The sequence below is a fragment of the Athene noctua genome, chromosome 4, assembly GCF_965140245.1.
Source record: "Athene noctua chromosome 4, bAthNoc1.hap1.1, whole genome shotgun sequence".
NCBI classification, from domain to species: Eukaryota; Metazoa; Chordata; class Aves; order Strigiformes; family Strigidae; genus Athene; species Athene noctua.
Window position 1 is genome coordinate 29,717,397 of NC_134040.1, and position 15,848 is coordinate 29,733,244.

Consider the following 15,848-nt stretch of genomic DNA (forward strand, 5'->3'; position numbering starts at 1 on the left):
TATCTGCTATCACGAGTATTCTGTAATGCAGCAGAAAGCCTGCCCCAGTCAGGGCCATCCGACTGCCCTAACATTTTCTCACAGTTCAGGGACATTTTCTGACCATTCCTTGAGAAAGGATTCACAACAGTAAAAGTTATTGCCACAGAAGGAGAAAGAGGATAAACCCAGAGTACTTGGTGGACCACTCTGGTGGATGCAGTAGCTTGAATGCTATTTCTGCGTGGTCTGTCCTGTTGGCTAACTCAAGAGGAATAAAAAAATGCTGCTCTTTGCAGCAGGTAAGCCACTCCGCAAAGGAGTGCGTGAGGCACTTGCACTGGGGGACACCAGTCACCAGGCATACTGGTAGAGCTGTAAAGTGAATATTCCTTTCCATTAAAGCTGTTCAGCTGATATTTACTGAAGTATTTCCAATTGCAGGGATAAGATGGACTCCTAGATAAACACTAGGGTTTGATTTTCCAAACAGTGTCAGCTGAAAGTGTGAATGCACCACATCTTTGAAAATAAACTCCAGAGCATTTTAAGTTGAATATGCAAGATGTGAGGACACTTTTGAAAGAAAATGGCCAAACGTACCCAGGGCCATGCATATGTGAAGTCATTTCCACAAATGCCTCCTTGAATTTCAAACGTACACTCCCTTCAAAATTAAATTAGCAATTTGGAAAAAGTCATAATAAAATTTTAGCTAAATTTTTGCTTGTCAAAAATAGAAAAAACATTCCAAATTAGATTAATTACTGCATTAAATATTTGATTTTCAGACAAGTGGGTTTATTTCAAAATTACTTAACTTTGCTTATTAAATTCCTACAGATTAGTGTTTGGTTTTTATTTCTTAGAAGATAATAGCTCAGGAAAATGAACAGAAGCATACCTGAAGTAGTATGCTGAGCTTTCAAACTACAGAAAATTGGATAGATTTCCTAATAAAATATTTCACACTAGTGTTTCCTCACTAGAGCACTACATGCCTTTGCAGTGTAGCTTCTTCAGGTGATCTGGTTGTATAGCAATCTAGCTGACACCAGGAAGCATAGTGCAGAAATCCTCAAGAGCAAGGTCCAGTTTGTGCAAAAATGCCTACCACCTCTCACTTCCAAACTGCTGTAGTTACTACTGTCTATGTAAATCCCTTTTAAGTTGGCTTGGTAAGTCTACAACATGTATTTGAGAATGCTGCATATACCTTAAGTCCTTCTGACTGCAGCATATTCAGTTTTACAGTACATCTCCACACACAGAACAGGAAGACATTTTACTTCTCTATTTTTATACATTTATGATCAGTATTCTGTGCTTGGAGGCAGAGTCAGTTATTTCTTTCTACAAGATTTTTTGTGTTCATTACAAATGGAATCCATCATATTCTGATCTCATTAGCCACTTTTGCAACCTTACGTGGAAAAAAAAAAAAAAAGACCGAAGATACTCTTTCCAACAATGACAACTGATAAACCATCACAGGTTTCATGAAACTTGTAACATTAACTCAGCCTTCTATATATAATTATTGTTAGCCTAATATTGCACAATAGTGCAATAATGGCATTTCCGCAACACTTACATTTACTAATTCACAAAAATTATGCCAAAAAAAGCACCAAACCGAGAAGCTATCTCCAGCTTAAACAGAATATTCCTCTTTTCTGACAACATTATAAATTCATCTCTGTAATGCTTAAAGAAAGCCAGTTCCTGACATACCTTTTTTTTTCCCAAGCTTTTTCATGTCCACCTTTTTAATCAACCTTAAGGTGATACATCTCCCATTTTTTTAACCAAACAGCATAATGCCCAGAAGTAGTCAAGCCATAAAAGCCAAGGTCCTATTGGCTTCCTACACAAACTAAGTTTCCCATTACATTACGTGTAATTGTAGAGCTTTCCACAGGTGACCTAAACCAAGACTCTCCTCCCTCAGGTTTCTGCACTTTGAAACCAGTCTTGAAATTCAGCCTCTTTATTGATTCTGTAGTTATGCTTCGCTGATAGCTCACACACCTCCTCCATGACCTATAGTTCAGCAGTATTTCTAAGCGCAGAAGCTACATTTCTTCTCATGGCAGCAGTGCAGCTCCAGCTTCACTGTAAGCATTTTGTGCCCTGACAGGGTGCCTGAGCTGCTTAAAAACACGTATAAAAAGGTTTATATAGGTTATGAGCAAGTTTAAACAAGATTTTACCCTATTGCTAGTAATCATGCTTATGACATAATAATTTATTGCTCCAATTAGGTATATGGCACTTTGTCAAGATATAGGACAGAAAAAAATAGAGAAGAGAGCTTCCATAATATGCAGTTTCTGGTCAAAGAACAAGTGATCCCCTATCACCAGTTGCACAGAACAGGGTCAGTTAAACCCCTCAGCAGCATTTACAAAAATATTTGCTATGGCTGACTGCTTTCTGTTGTCATAAATATTCTACTTCTGTCACCAGACATACCAAGTATCTAATTCTGTCACCTTATTTACAAACCTCAACTGCCCACAGTGAGTATTGACTGATGTGGTTAACAAGATTTAATTTAATCTTTTTTTTTTTAAAAAGAAGCGGCATGACTATTCACATGATGCACAAACTCTTGAGTTCTTCTTGAATTCTCTCTACTGAATTCTCAGAGAAGTTAAAATGGAAAAAAACAAGAAAAGACTTCAGTTTCTCCAGCGACCACACTGGGAATCATACACTTGCCTAGGGGGCCAGAACTCAGCCACCCTCAGCAGACTGCTACCACTGCAGTTATGTGATTAAAATGAGGGTGTGGGATCCTCTTAGCTTGGCATTTCTATGTTGATCTTACCAATCTGGACTTTGAATATTGCCAAGCCTGAAATGAGATCAGTCTGTACCTATCCTTTCATCTGTCATATCTTTAAATTCAACCAGCATACACAGTAGTCACATTTATTTCAGCAATAAACCTCCCAACTATTCAGAGGGCCAGAATTATTTTAATCTCTAATAACTTTTTTCTTTTTATATAAATTACTTCAGCCAGAATATACAACTGTCTTACTGTAAATACAAATTTACAGCCATCATCGACTTAAACACACCCCCCCCCCCCCGAAAAAAACCAAACAACTGATAAAACCCCCAAAGTTTTTCCATTTCAATTGCCCAGTGACACAAAGGAATAACTACTGTGTGTCACAGATCTCAGTCACACAGTAATTATTTTTTTTCAAATAGAGACCAAGTATTGCTGTCAAAAATATTCAGTGTGCCCCCCTAAGATCAGAGCTCATTATTTTCAGACAATACTGTTAATAAAATAGAATGCTGATTAATGTTTTAAAGACTCTAAGTGGGAGGAAGAGTGAAAATGAAAAGGGTTTGAGGCTGGAAAGCTATGTGTTATGGCTGAGCCAGTCTAACAACCTCCTGATGTCAACAGAGAGAGCATCCTGTCCTTCTTCTCCTCCAGCTGGCACCGTCTCTGGCACTTGTTAGATCCTGCACCAAGCTAACACATCTTGCTAACCCAGCAGAACGCTAATCCAGCGAAAATAAAACTGAATCACCTATCTTTCTGCTGATTAGCAGGGGGTTTTTTAGAGCAGCATGGATTCCAAGAAGTGCCAGGACCAATTCAAGTAGATGGGGGAGGCCTGCAAGGCTAGGACATGGATGAGATGGACCTGCCTGTTTCAGCAGCAAACTGCTAGGCTAGTGTGGGTGTAATGTATATTTTCACCTCGACTGTCCTTATCTTAGGCTGGAACCTTTTAAAGAAGTTACTGCCTCCACAACTGAGGGCACTACAGGCAGCCCTGCTACATCTCACTGCAAATAAAACTGATAAATAGTTTAAACCCCTCTGCAGACAGATCCACCCGTCAGTCTCCTGGAAGGGTACTTTAGCCAGAGGACTTTAACCTGCAGGGAAAAGGTAAAGCTGGAAAGGGAAAGTTGGAAGTAGAAACTTCTTAAAGGGTGACAACTAGACCTGCAAAACCTGTTAGTTACATTTCTATTTGCCCTGCATGTAAGCTGACAGAAGATAAGCATGCGAGACATGTTTCAGAGGTCATTTTAGCCCCCACCTATTTATTCTCGGGGTGGGGGGAGCATTCTAGAAAAAAAAAAGAAAAAAAACCCCCACCAACACAACAACAAAAAAACCCCAAATAAGTACGTATTTTAAGTCCACAGGCAGTAAAGATACACAAATTCATATTCCAGAGTGGACTCAAAACTGATTTAACAGCCGGACCCAGAGGGTGGTGGCCAGTGGCACAAAGTCTAGCTGGAGGCCAGTAACTAGCGCTGTACCCCAGGCAGTGCTCAATACTGGGTCAGCTCCTGTTCAACATTTTCATTAATAACCTGGGTGATGGAGCAGAAAGCACCCTCAGCAAGTTTGCTGATGACATAAAGCTGGAAGGAAAGGATGATAGGCCAGAGGGTCATGCTGCCATCCAGAGGGACCTCAACCAGATGGAGAAATGGGCTGACAGGAGCCTCATGAACTTCAACAAGGAGAAGTGCAAAGTCCTGCACCTGAGAAGGAACCACCCCGTACACCAGTATATGCTGGTGGCTGCCCAGCTGGAAAGCAGCTTGTCAGAAAAAGATCTGGGGGTCCTAGAGGATGCCAAGTCAAATATGAGCCAGCAATGTGCCCCTGCCACAAAGAAGGCAAAAAGTATCCTGGGCTGCATTAGATAACAGGTCAAGGGAGGTGATCCTTCCCCTGTACTCAGCAGCAGTGAGGCCACATTTGGAGTCCTGTGTCCTCTTCTGGGCTCCCCAGTACAAGAGAGACCTGGACGTACTGAAGAGAGTCCAGCAAAGTGCCACAAAGATGATGAAGGGACTGGAGCACCTCTCCTATCAAGAGTGGCTGAGAGAGCTGGGACTGTTTAGAATGGAGAAGAGAAGGCTTGGGACAGTCTTATTAATGCATATAGATGCTTGAAAGGAGGGTGCAAAGAACACAGAGCCAGTCCATTTCCAGTGATGCCCAGTGACAGGACCAGAGGCAACAGGCACAAAATTAAATACAAGAGGTTCTGTCTGAACATCAGGAAACTATTTTTTTTGGTTTTTTTTACTGTGTGGGTGACCATGCGCTGGCAGATGCTGCGGAGTCTCCATCCACAGAGATATTCAAAAGCCATCCTGATAAAAGTCCTGGGCAACCAGCTCTAAGTGGCCCTTGAGCAGAGGGCTTGGACCAGATGGCCTTCAGAGGTCACTTCCAACCTCAGTCAGTATGTGATCTTGTTCTTAATCCTTGACGGGGCCTGAGCTATATTCAGAGTACAGCAGCTACAACAGACCAGGGTGATCTTGGAGCATAGTGAGTGAGTTCCATTCTGCTGCGAGCACAAGCTCTGGCAAGAGAAACATGCTTAGCAAGCCTTAGCTTTTCTGTACCCCCTTCTTTCATCAGAGGTAACAGCTGACACAAGAGTTTGCAGAGTTGTCTCCATTAAGTTTTATTTGTTGGATGGCTTCCCAAGGTGTAGAGTATGCTTCACCAGCTACTGCAGCCATTTTAATCCCCTTCCGCATTGTGACAAATTGGAAAGTAGCCTCAGTTAAGTGGAAAATCTCACCCGCAGCACTAAAGATATGACAGGGCACTCTGGGGGCAGGTGACCTTGATGAAACTGAGTGAAGCTCATTTGAAAAAATGCTGGTCTGAAGATTTGCCTAGTTTAAACTGCTGATTTCTGGTGTAACTGAATTTACACAGAAAGTGGTAACAGGGATAAGCTGCTTGTGCTGTCAAAGATAAACTACTTCTACTTTCATTTCAATTACAAATTTACATGATCCACTTTAATGGATCTCATCTCTAGTGAACTTAGTCTGCAATGCACTGCTCCTACCAAGTGCTTTTTCTCCTGTTTGAATTCAGTTAATTCCTAGCTGTGAAAGTAATGGCCTTCACAGTAAACATGGCTACAAGCAACTACAATTGTAAGTTTTTCTACCTTTTCTCCACTTTGTGATAGCAGTGATCTTTCATCTTTCTGAAGAGAGAAAGAAATCAGCTTTGATGACTAGCTATAAAAGCTAGTTTATCCTATTTCTGGCATTCTGGCTATGTACTACCACTCTGATTAAAAAACAGTTCACACTGACTACCAGATAATTTATCTACACCTCTGTCAATCTGCATTATAAGTAAGAGAAAAAAGAAATGGCAGCTCATGCTCAATGGCACCCATGACCATTGCCCCTATCCGCTCCTGACAGTACGATATATGGTAAGAAAAAAGCCAAAAGTAGACAAAAGCAAAAAGGAACAAAGGCACTTTATAGTATAAATCTGTGTTACCTACCTCTGCTCGACCTTCATAATATGTTAGCATAGACTTTGTAAGTACGAAAAGCCTCTCTTTGTAGTTTAAGGGAGAAGTCCTCTTCTTCTGTTGTGATCTTTTAATCAGAATCTCTTGTAGGATAGTAGTCGTATTCATTTCATCCACTTGTCAGCTCTGTTTCTAGCCATTGAATATCAGTTCCTGTGAAGATGAGAGGAATAAATCATTACAATATCTTTGGGGGATCACAGAGCTGGAGATTTCTGAGGTAAAAAGAACTTCTACCTATAAATGAAACTACCTGAATATACAGAAAGCTAGAGCTCACCCGAAGCATCTGGAAGTTTACAAGAGTTAATTATTAGTCAAGAAAGTTCAGGGTTTGCTTAGCTGAGGGCTGCACTGGAATGTTCCCAGGAAGCCAAAAGCTGTACCTGACTGGGATGAAATAAGGGACACTGCTGCCTACATCACAGAAAACAGGGGTGAGAAGTCCAAAACGCACTCCAGGCAAACAGCCGTGTATGACTGCTCTTCACCACAAAGTCCTAATGTGTATCAAAACTTTAACTGCTAAGGTCTGTGCATATATAAATGCCATTTGCAAAAATGTTTGCTATACAGAATTGAACATGGATCAGTAAAAGTAATTTTGAAAATTCATCCCAATTATATTAATGAAAAATTTCAGACACAAATGGTCGTTTAGAAGATGTCAATTTGAGAACAGAAAATTAAGTCATTTTTCAGAAAGTGCTAAGTATAAGCCCTCCATCTTCTATTCAGAAAGACTTCATGCAGACCATCAACAATCTAAGTAATTTACTTCTGACAGTTCTGGTCGCTCAAGCTGCTTTAAGGTTTTACACTGTGATTGATACCTGTAGGATGGATTTAGGAGTACATAAACACGAACGCACCCACAGTTACTTTGTTTGCAAGTCTGGCTCCAGCGTCCTGCCAGAGACATCGTCAGGCGATCTCTCAGTTCTTTGCAATGATGCCAGCTTAAAACACAGCAGACCTCCTCCCTCATCTGCTCGCTGCCACCTCGGCGTGCCACTCCGCCTTCTGTGGGTGTGAGTGTTCCTCCCACCGGGCTGGGAAGCGGGCGAGGGAAGGGATCCCGCCAGACATTTCATCATGCACCACAGGCTGCTGCCTGCACAGACTTAACACAGGAGGTGGCATGGACGCAGGAATGAAAGCTGTGGGGGAGCTTGTGAAGAAGCTGTTTCATAAACTTTTCCCCCCACCCCGTTACCTTTGCGAGCTTTCCACCAGGTCTGGCCCCCACTTCGAGCTGTGCTCTGAAGCCAGGGCATGCTGCAGGCACAGACCTTGACCGAAGCGCTGGCTAGAGCAGCACGGCTGGAGGCCAGAGGCCACGGCTTGAACAAGGAACAGCAGCATCTGCTGAGGCACCAGTGACTACATATGTCATGTCTGCATGTGTGGAGGGGGCAGGGGGATGACGCAAGCCAAATCCCTACATAATCACTGCAGGTCTCTGTACCAGTAGGAAGTTTCCTTCCAACCTATGGAAAAAAACCAACCCAAAACCTTTTTCACTTCTCACAGGGCTTAATTTATGCACCTATTTACTACTTAAGAGTATTTCAAAATTCACCAGGGTAATGTATGTACATTTTTCTCTGCAGGCAACATAACTTCAGCAGGGACAAAACAGTGCATTTCACAGTATTGCGCTGAGAAGCCTGAAAAGCCACAGGCCTCCTCACAAGATTACATTACAAAAGGAAAGTTTAAATAAAATTGAATGCAAACAAATTCACTTCAATGCCTCTCCTTTTACTTTGTGCCTAAACATGTAATTACTTGCTGTGACAGTATATAAAATGACACCTTTTGCTTTCTAGTCTAGTCCTGATACCACGCTTTACTCCCCATTTTGGCCAACTAAGCTCTTGTTTCCCCACACTCCCGCCATTTCACACAGCTGGATGTAGTTGTTCGCTGCTTTAAATTATCCTTTTCTTTTCAAGGTATATCTCTGTATATGCTAAAAAATTAATCCGTGGTTTACATGGAACTAAAAAATAAGACCAGGTTAGGATGTATAAGACTATAATAGGATTGGAAATGGTCATTATTATGAATAACCTCTTCTTGTTTCTCCTCTTTCTCTGATGCATACATACATTTTGTTGGTCATTTGTCACACTGCATTCCTGGGAAGAAGATAGGTATTTTTTAATTGGTAATTGTCTTGAGTGCATCCTTTAATTATTAAAGCTACCCAATTCTGGTTTATTGCCCTTCTAAAAATAAACTGACATCTTGAAGGTAATTGCAGAGGGAAAGATACCACCATGAACTGAAAATTGCTCAAAGAATTAAAAGTCAGTATTAACTTTCAGACCACCTTAAGGCACACAAAACTCCCACTCAAAACAACCCTTCTGTTCCCTATAGTACAAATTCTCTGTTGGCATTAATAAAAACATAATTATTATCCTTCTTAGAAACTGTGATCTCAGAGATCCCTAGACTGCTACACTAGAGAGCACAAGAAGGATTCAAAATTAACTATGATTTCAAATCTAAGTACTGATAATGCTAAAATATTTCATTTCCCTAGCTGCCCTGTTCGGTGACATTAACATTATACATGAAGCAAAACAAAAATCCTTTTGACAAAAATCAGCATTAAAAAATAAAGACATTGATAATGTCATCGGTCAATGTCTGCACCTGGTTGCTACATCTCTGCTATGGAGATCTCTGCAGATTAGAACCAGTTTCCCAGGTCAGAAGATCAGCCTTTGAATGTGCATTTAGTCACAGAAACTTGTTTTGTTTGGGTTTTTCTCCAAGCCAATGGCTCCAGCCGTTTGTGTTTCCATAAATAAGGCTCAGGACAACTGAACCCTCACCTATTATTCTGAAAGTTCCTTTACAAAATTGCTATACTTCATTGAGAAGTACCTGAACAGCCACCCTTACCTCTTATCAAACTATACATCACTACATTTTCTTCAGTACAGTTTTAGAAATTTTCTGCACTTTTCCCCCCAAAATATTCCATTGTTCCCAGACCATCAGGACATGAAGCTGCTTGCAGGACACGCTGTTATCTTGTCACAAACAGCTATGGGGTTTTCGTGCTGCCACCTATCTAAACTTGTCAGAGTATCACTCCTGCCAAGGACTTGCCCTGTTCCCTGCCAACCTGAGTTACACAATAACAAATATGATATAATTTGCACAGATGCTGAGTACTCGGAATTATGACTGAAATCAGAAAGAGTTACAGATTCTCAGCTTTTTTTAGGGTGCAAAAAGTCTGCATTCTTGCATTGATCCATCTTCACATTATACAAATATTCACCTCTATGGCCATGATGTCACCACACACCCTCCTCAAAGCAAATGAAAACAACTGTTAAGATAAATTTGCTAAGTCAATATTGGTCAAGATGTACAAAGTACGTTTTTACTTGTAGACGAGGCTTCTTATACATGCCACCTTGCCTGGTTTTCACTGGGGAAAACCAAGGCTTTAAGTGATAACCCCAGCAGTTGCAACACTCCCCATGCATCTCCTGGTTCCCACTCCCAGCTCCTGGATTGCATTTGTTTATTGAAACAACTAGTCACCACAAGACAGTCGGGAAGCACATGTAATATTCAAACAGTTGAATAAACATATGAACATCCCAGTGGAAGTTCTAGTGAGTAGGAAAGAGAAAGTGTACCCCAGTCTGACCAGGGCTTCTATGACCCAAATACATTAAGTAATAGTCACTTTTTCTGGAGTGGTTCAGAAGAAAAAAAAGCATTCTGAAAAACACACTTATCACAACAGTCATAAAACAAACACCAACAGAAAACATTTGTCTGTGTCGGGGGGCGGGGGGGGGGGGGGGGGGGAAATCAAGCTGGAATTCTGTTTTCTGAATTTCAAACCTTCCTTAGTGATGGTTAACATTTATCTAGGAATTTAGGTTCTTCAGTGCCAAGTCTTAACACTAAGCTGATGGGCTGCTATTCAAGACAGAGAATCCCTCTAAGAAATCAGCATTCGCAGCTTTCTGACCTGAGTTTCATGCATCAAGCACAATTGCTTTTTCAGATTTTGGCCCCATCAAAACAAACTGGTAGCAATTCCAGATCCGCATACCTAACACTGAAAACCTACTACCTAGTGCAGTACATTAATTAAAATGATTTGATTTAATAGTCACTAATTCAAGTTTTTTAAAAATAAATCAAAGCATCAATTTTAAGTACACAGATGGTAGTTGTAATTCTGACTCAAATCTGTAACTCTTCCAGACTTTTTTTTTCTTTTTTTTTTTTTTCTTTTTAATTAATTCAGATCAATTTGCTGAGCAGGTTCATAATGTGTCCCTGCAAACAGCTGCAGTGGGATAAGTGAACAGGCAGCTCTCACTGCAGGTCTGGGTAGAGAGCAGAAACAGTGCAGAAGGAAGAAGAAAAGGAGAACTCCTTACCCTTGTTTTTTCTGCTGAAACTGCTGTTGCTTTATCATGAAACTACAAACAAAGTTACATGCGAATAGTTACTTACATGAGTATCCAGCACAGACCTATTTGAATAATTACTACTCAGTGTGAGCAACCAAGGATTGCAAAATGTGCTCTTGTGCTTCGTATGATTGAAAAGTCTTTTTGCCCCACATCTAAGGTTGCAGATTCTAACTCAGAAAAACACAAGCCAACTGAAAAAAAGACAACTGTTATTCTTCCCGGTTCAAATGGTAAATTTCAGAAATACAAATACAGAGAAATATACTTGAGCATAATCTGTCATATTTTAAAATTGGAAGAGAGGGTAATTACTGCAATGATATCTGAAATGTATCATATGCCAGAAAAATGAGAAGTAAAAAATACTTGGATTTGCTTTTCTCCTCTTTTTTTAATAGCAGGCTCTCAGAAACCACTTCTATCCTATGCATGCTTTTTTCTTTCCTAAATGAAAGAAATGCAATTGGGTGGGGCTACTTTCAAACAGATTTCAAAATTATACCCAAAGGATTGCAAAACCCTAGTCTCTATTTGAAAATCAGCCAAAGAATAACTGGTTAATTTTATATATAATCAGACCACGTGAAAATAAACTTCATATTTGCCTGTATTAAATTTAGGTTAAAAGTAAACAGCCTCTGGGGTAACTCGGTGACAACTCTGACTGGAGATTCTGAGATAACCATGTGATGTTGCAAAATATCCTTTGTTCAACTGAAACCTACTCATGTACACATGCAGGAGGAGTATTTCATCACAACCAGCACAGGTTTCCCTAAATTCCTCAGAAACAGGTTCACTACATTTTACAAAATACAAGCATTTGTATCCTTTTAGCATTATAACTTAGGTAACTGGAGTAAATGAAGTGAGGTAAGTCCCTCTTCAATAGAGTCAGGTGGCATCGAGGTGGTTCATCCCACCACACCAGCGCATCAAATAATCAACCATCACAAGAAAGTAGAGCCAAAGTGCACAAAACAGCTTGGGAAAATGGTAAGAGCAGCAAAACGGTTTCTTTCCCCTTACAATGATGAATTCAGATTTAGGAGAATGGCTAAGTTATCCTTTCACAACTTTATAGTTCATCTTCTTCGATTGTCTCACGAATAAATTATTTAGGAAAGGAACCTCTGCCTCACGAAACAAAGTACATTATTACCATCCATGATGTAGAAAAATATGTTGACATAGACATTTTAAAATTTATTTACTGCTAACTTTGAGTTAGCAACACTATGGGATACCATATAAAGGATGGACTGATCAATTTTCACTATGCTCAACAACTACTTTTTTTTTATTCATTCCTGTAGAGCTGAGTATTTGTAGCTTTTCTTATTTCTTCCACATAAAAGCTCCACAATACCTATAAGCTTGGACTGACTATTTTGCCTTCAGTTTATTCAGATCAAAAACCTCTTTAGCATTTATAATGTTCTTTGCTGAAGAAAAATAAAGCTGAAACTTTGGGACATAGGAAAGCAAGGCACAAAAAAAGACTCTGAAACATCAGTTAAAGTAGCAAAATGCAAGTTTTCTCAGCCTACTGACCTGCATGCACATCCACCTGTCCTTTCTAAAGATAAAAAGCTTTTGAATGTGTCACTGCCTCAAGAAATAGTACTAGTGATACAGCGTCTTACACTGAACACTGAACACTATCCCTAACTTCCCATGTTCGGTTAGCCAGAAGGTATGAGTTCATCTTGCAATTTCTTTGAAGACAAGAAAGTCTTCCTCATTTCTGTACTAAAGATAAGCAAAACCCACTGCCCAAGAGTTGCAAATCTTTCTGAACATGAACTTGCTCTTCTACTGTATTTATTACCTACAAAGTGACATTGGTACAGCTGTAACATCTCCAAACCTGTGCTCTTGCTGCTCTTCCAATGCTTGTGGGAAGTCTCTGTTGTTCTTCACCATCATCTATGTAGATTCAAATTTAACCCCTACCTTCAACCACACCCTTTTTCTCACACAGAGTAATAGTATGACATGAAAAACTGATTGCTTATGTTGTTGGGGGAAAGAGGTCTTTATATGTATACACATATATAGGGGGTAGTTCTAATTCATCACATTCATGGGATAGGTAGTTAAAAATGTATGCAAAACCATACAGAGAAAACCTTTAACAGTAAGACAATCTCAAATACTCCGAAGTCTATTTTTTTTAGACTTCAGAATATTAGATAGTTCTGTAACCACATACATAATGTGGCTTTGCATCACCCTCTGCTCAGCCCATACAGCAGTTAATGGTTGCTATTATTTCCATAATAATGCTATCAACGTTGGCTAGTATCATTAAATTCCACTCCAGCATCCAAAGGTACCACCTTATTTTTTGCTGTAGACTATGAAAAGCTTTGAGGAGGCCAACCATGATTGAACAGTGCTTCCCACATAAGAAACTCAATCTCAAGCCTTCTGCAGGCAGAACTGACCTTTTCTACTGAAAACCTGTGGGTTTGAGCTCACCAGAAGCCATATGCAGTCTGACATAAACTAAAATATCCTGTCTGTTGGCAGGGTTTACTGCATTTACACAGCTTCCAGATGAGATCTTTGCATATTTGGTGGCCTTAGCACACAGGCAGACCAAACTTTTACAAGACAACAAACTTACTGCCAGCTGGGCCTTCTGACAAAACCTCCTGCAACAGCCAGCAAAATGGTATGTGAGATAATTAGCTATATTTTCATTATCACACATTTGATTTAAGCAAAGGAAGATTAAAATTAGAGAAGGCAATTTTTTTTAAAAAAAAAAAAAAGCAACTTCACTTTCTTTTTAAAGACTTCTTTCTGAGGGTGGATTTCTGATTTTTGAATGAGGAAAGCAGTGCTATCATAGTGATGAATTCAAACATCTGAATGAGGACGCTGTCGCTAACTATACACACTGCCTGGTATGGTACTTGTTGACATTTCCATGGTGCCTAATCCACACTGTTCAGACAAGGACCAAATCCAAGCCAGTGAATATTTTTATTCACTGATATTTTATATTAACCCTTAGGAGGGAGACAGCAGATTTTCCCAGGTCCAAACTTTGTTGCTCTATTTATATTTCTAAATACCACACTTGAAGTAGAGAGAAAATGGTAAACTTAATTTTCTGCTGAGGTACAGCAGCTCTTACCCACTGCGGTCCAACACCAGGACTTCAGGACGCTGCAAGGAGTTTGACTTGAGCATAAAGAGATTTGCTTTTTTACTTGTGCAGCATTAAGGTCTGGTGAAGAATATTAGTTTGGTTTACTTGCACAAATATAACTGGCCCTCAACTGATAGAGAAGAGATAAAAGATAAAGCATGAACAGAAAGGGAAGGTCAAGGTCTGAACCAGGAAGAGATATGTGGTATACCGGCCCTTCTTACATGTCTATTTACCTTCAAAAGGAAACAGTCTCTTGTTCTGGCAAGTATTTTCAAAGATACATTAGAGACGAAAATGGAAGAACTGACTCGAAACCAGCATGGCATTGGTTTGGAGGAGCAGAAGCTCAGAGAGAGCAGAGGCTATTTACTTCACTTCTACATAGACCAAGGCTACTCCACGAGTCCCCTGCTGGCTCTGCGGCGCCAGCTGGACGTTCAGTAAAGCTGAGCTGCTGCCTCAGCCTTTTTCCTAAAATTCCCTGACAATAAGAATGGAAGAGAAAGAGTAATACCTACTTACTAAAGAAACAAGTAAAGATGAGATTGGCAAAGGAAATGGGTGATGCTTGCACAAAAGCTTTTCCTGCTTCTCCAGGGAGATGGAGATTTAGAGGGCTGGAAAAAATAAATGTTCTATTAAATCAGAGGTTGAACCTAGTTCTGTTTAGGAATCCTAAAGCTCACCAGTAAGTCGGAGGTCAACTGCTATTGTACAGAAAAGTGCAAATCTAAGAAAAACAAATCAAATCTAGGCTGAAAATCGCTTAAAAAAAATAAAATCAACGACTCAGGTTATCCTTTTTAATTACTGTTGTCAATTTAATTCACTTTCTTCACAATTTGAGTTTGTTTTTCAAAATGTTATAGAATCTCAGGTAAGCATGTGACGTATTACACCAAAAATAAGCTCGATTTATTTCAGTATTCAAGACACTCTTTTGACATGGTCTAACTAAAATACTGTCATACATACAAATGACGACTTGCTTTATGCACAGGGAATGACTAATACTTCCTCAGTTACTTCTCTTTCCAAACACTCTAAGATGAACTTTTTCCCCTAAGCTAGAGACCTACTTGTTGTCCAAGTACTAAAGTTAACTCTTTCTGCTCTACCAGCATACACAACAAGTAACTTATACCAATACAATGACCCTATCTCTGCACCAACTTGAACATGATCGCAGTCCTGCTTTGTACCACTGGGCTAACATACCTCTTAAAGTGGAGAATACTTACTTCTAAGTATAGAAGTAAGCCACTTATGAACCATCTAGCACCACTTCTCCTCTGGTCCCAAGCCCATTCATTCTGGAACCAATCTTCTACAGTAACATTTCAACACATAAAAGCAACACCCAGCCTTCTAGATCACTACCTGCAATCATCTTAAAAGCTACCAAGAAAACACAATCAGTGGCTGAAGGAAAGCTTTTCTGGCTTGAACATTCTTTTCCAGCAATAAGCAAACCTGAAAGGAGGTTGCAGAGAGCTGGGGATGAGTCTCTTTAACCAAGTAATAAGCGATAGGACAAGAGGGAATGGCCTCAGGTTGTGCCAGGGAAGGTTCAGACTAGACATTAGGAAGCATTTTTTTACAGAAGGGGTTGTTAGGTGTTGGAATGGGCTGCCCAGGGCAGTGGTGGAGTCCCCATCCCTGGAGGTGTTTAAGAGTCGGGTTGACATAGCGCTGAGGGATATGGTGTAGTTGGGAACTGTCAGTGCTAGGTTAACAGTTGGACTGGATGATCTTCAAGGTCCTTTCCAACCTAGATGATTCTGTGAAATACCCCTAAGGAAGCTGTCCGTTCTCTGCACCAAAGGACTGTCAGGGCAAAGTGCCACTGGTAAAGAGATGAGCATCCTGAGCCACTCA

General features: G+C 40.2%; 1 protein-coding gene across 1 annotated transcript in view; it reads right to left on the reverse strand.

Moving 5' to 3' along the window:
* TEC (tec protein tyrosine kinase) overlaps positions 1-15,848 on the reverse strand; it is a 52,837-nt gene that overhangs the window by 26,615 nt on the left and 10,374 nt on the right. Inside the window, exon 2 of the mRNA XM_074903825.1 lies at positions 6,309-6,491. Coding sequence (XP_074759926.1) covers positions 6,309-6,446 — 138 coding nt within the window. The 5' untranslated portion in view covers positions 6,447-6,491. The remainder of the gene's footprint in view (positions 1-6,308; positions 6,492-15,848) is intronic.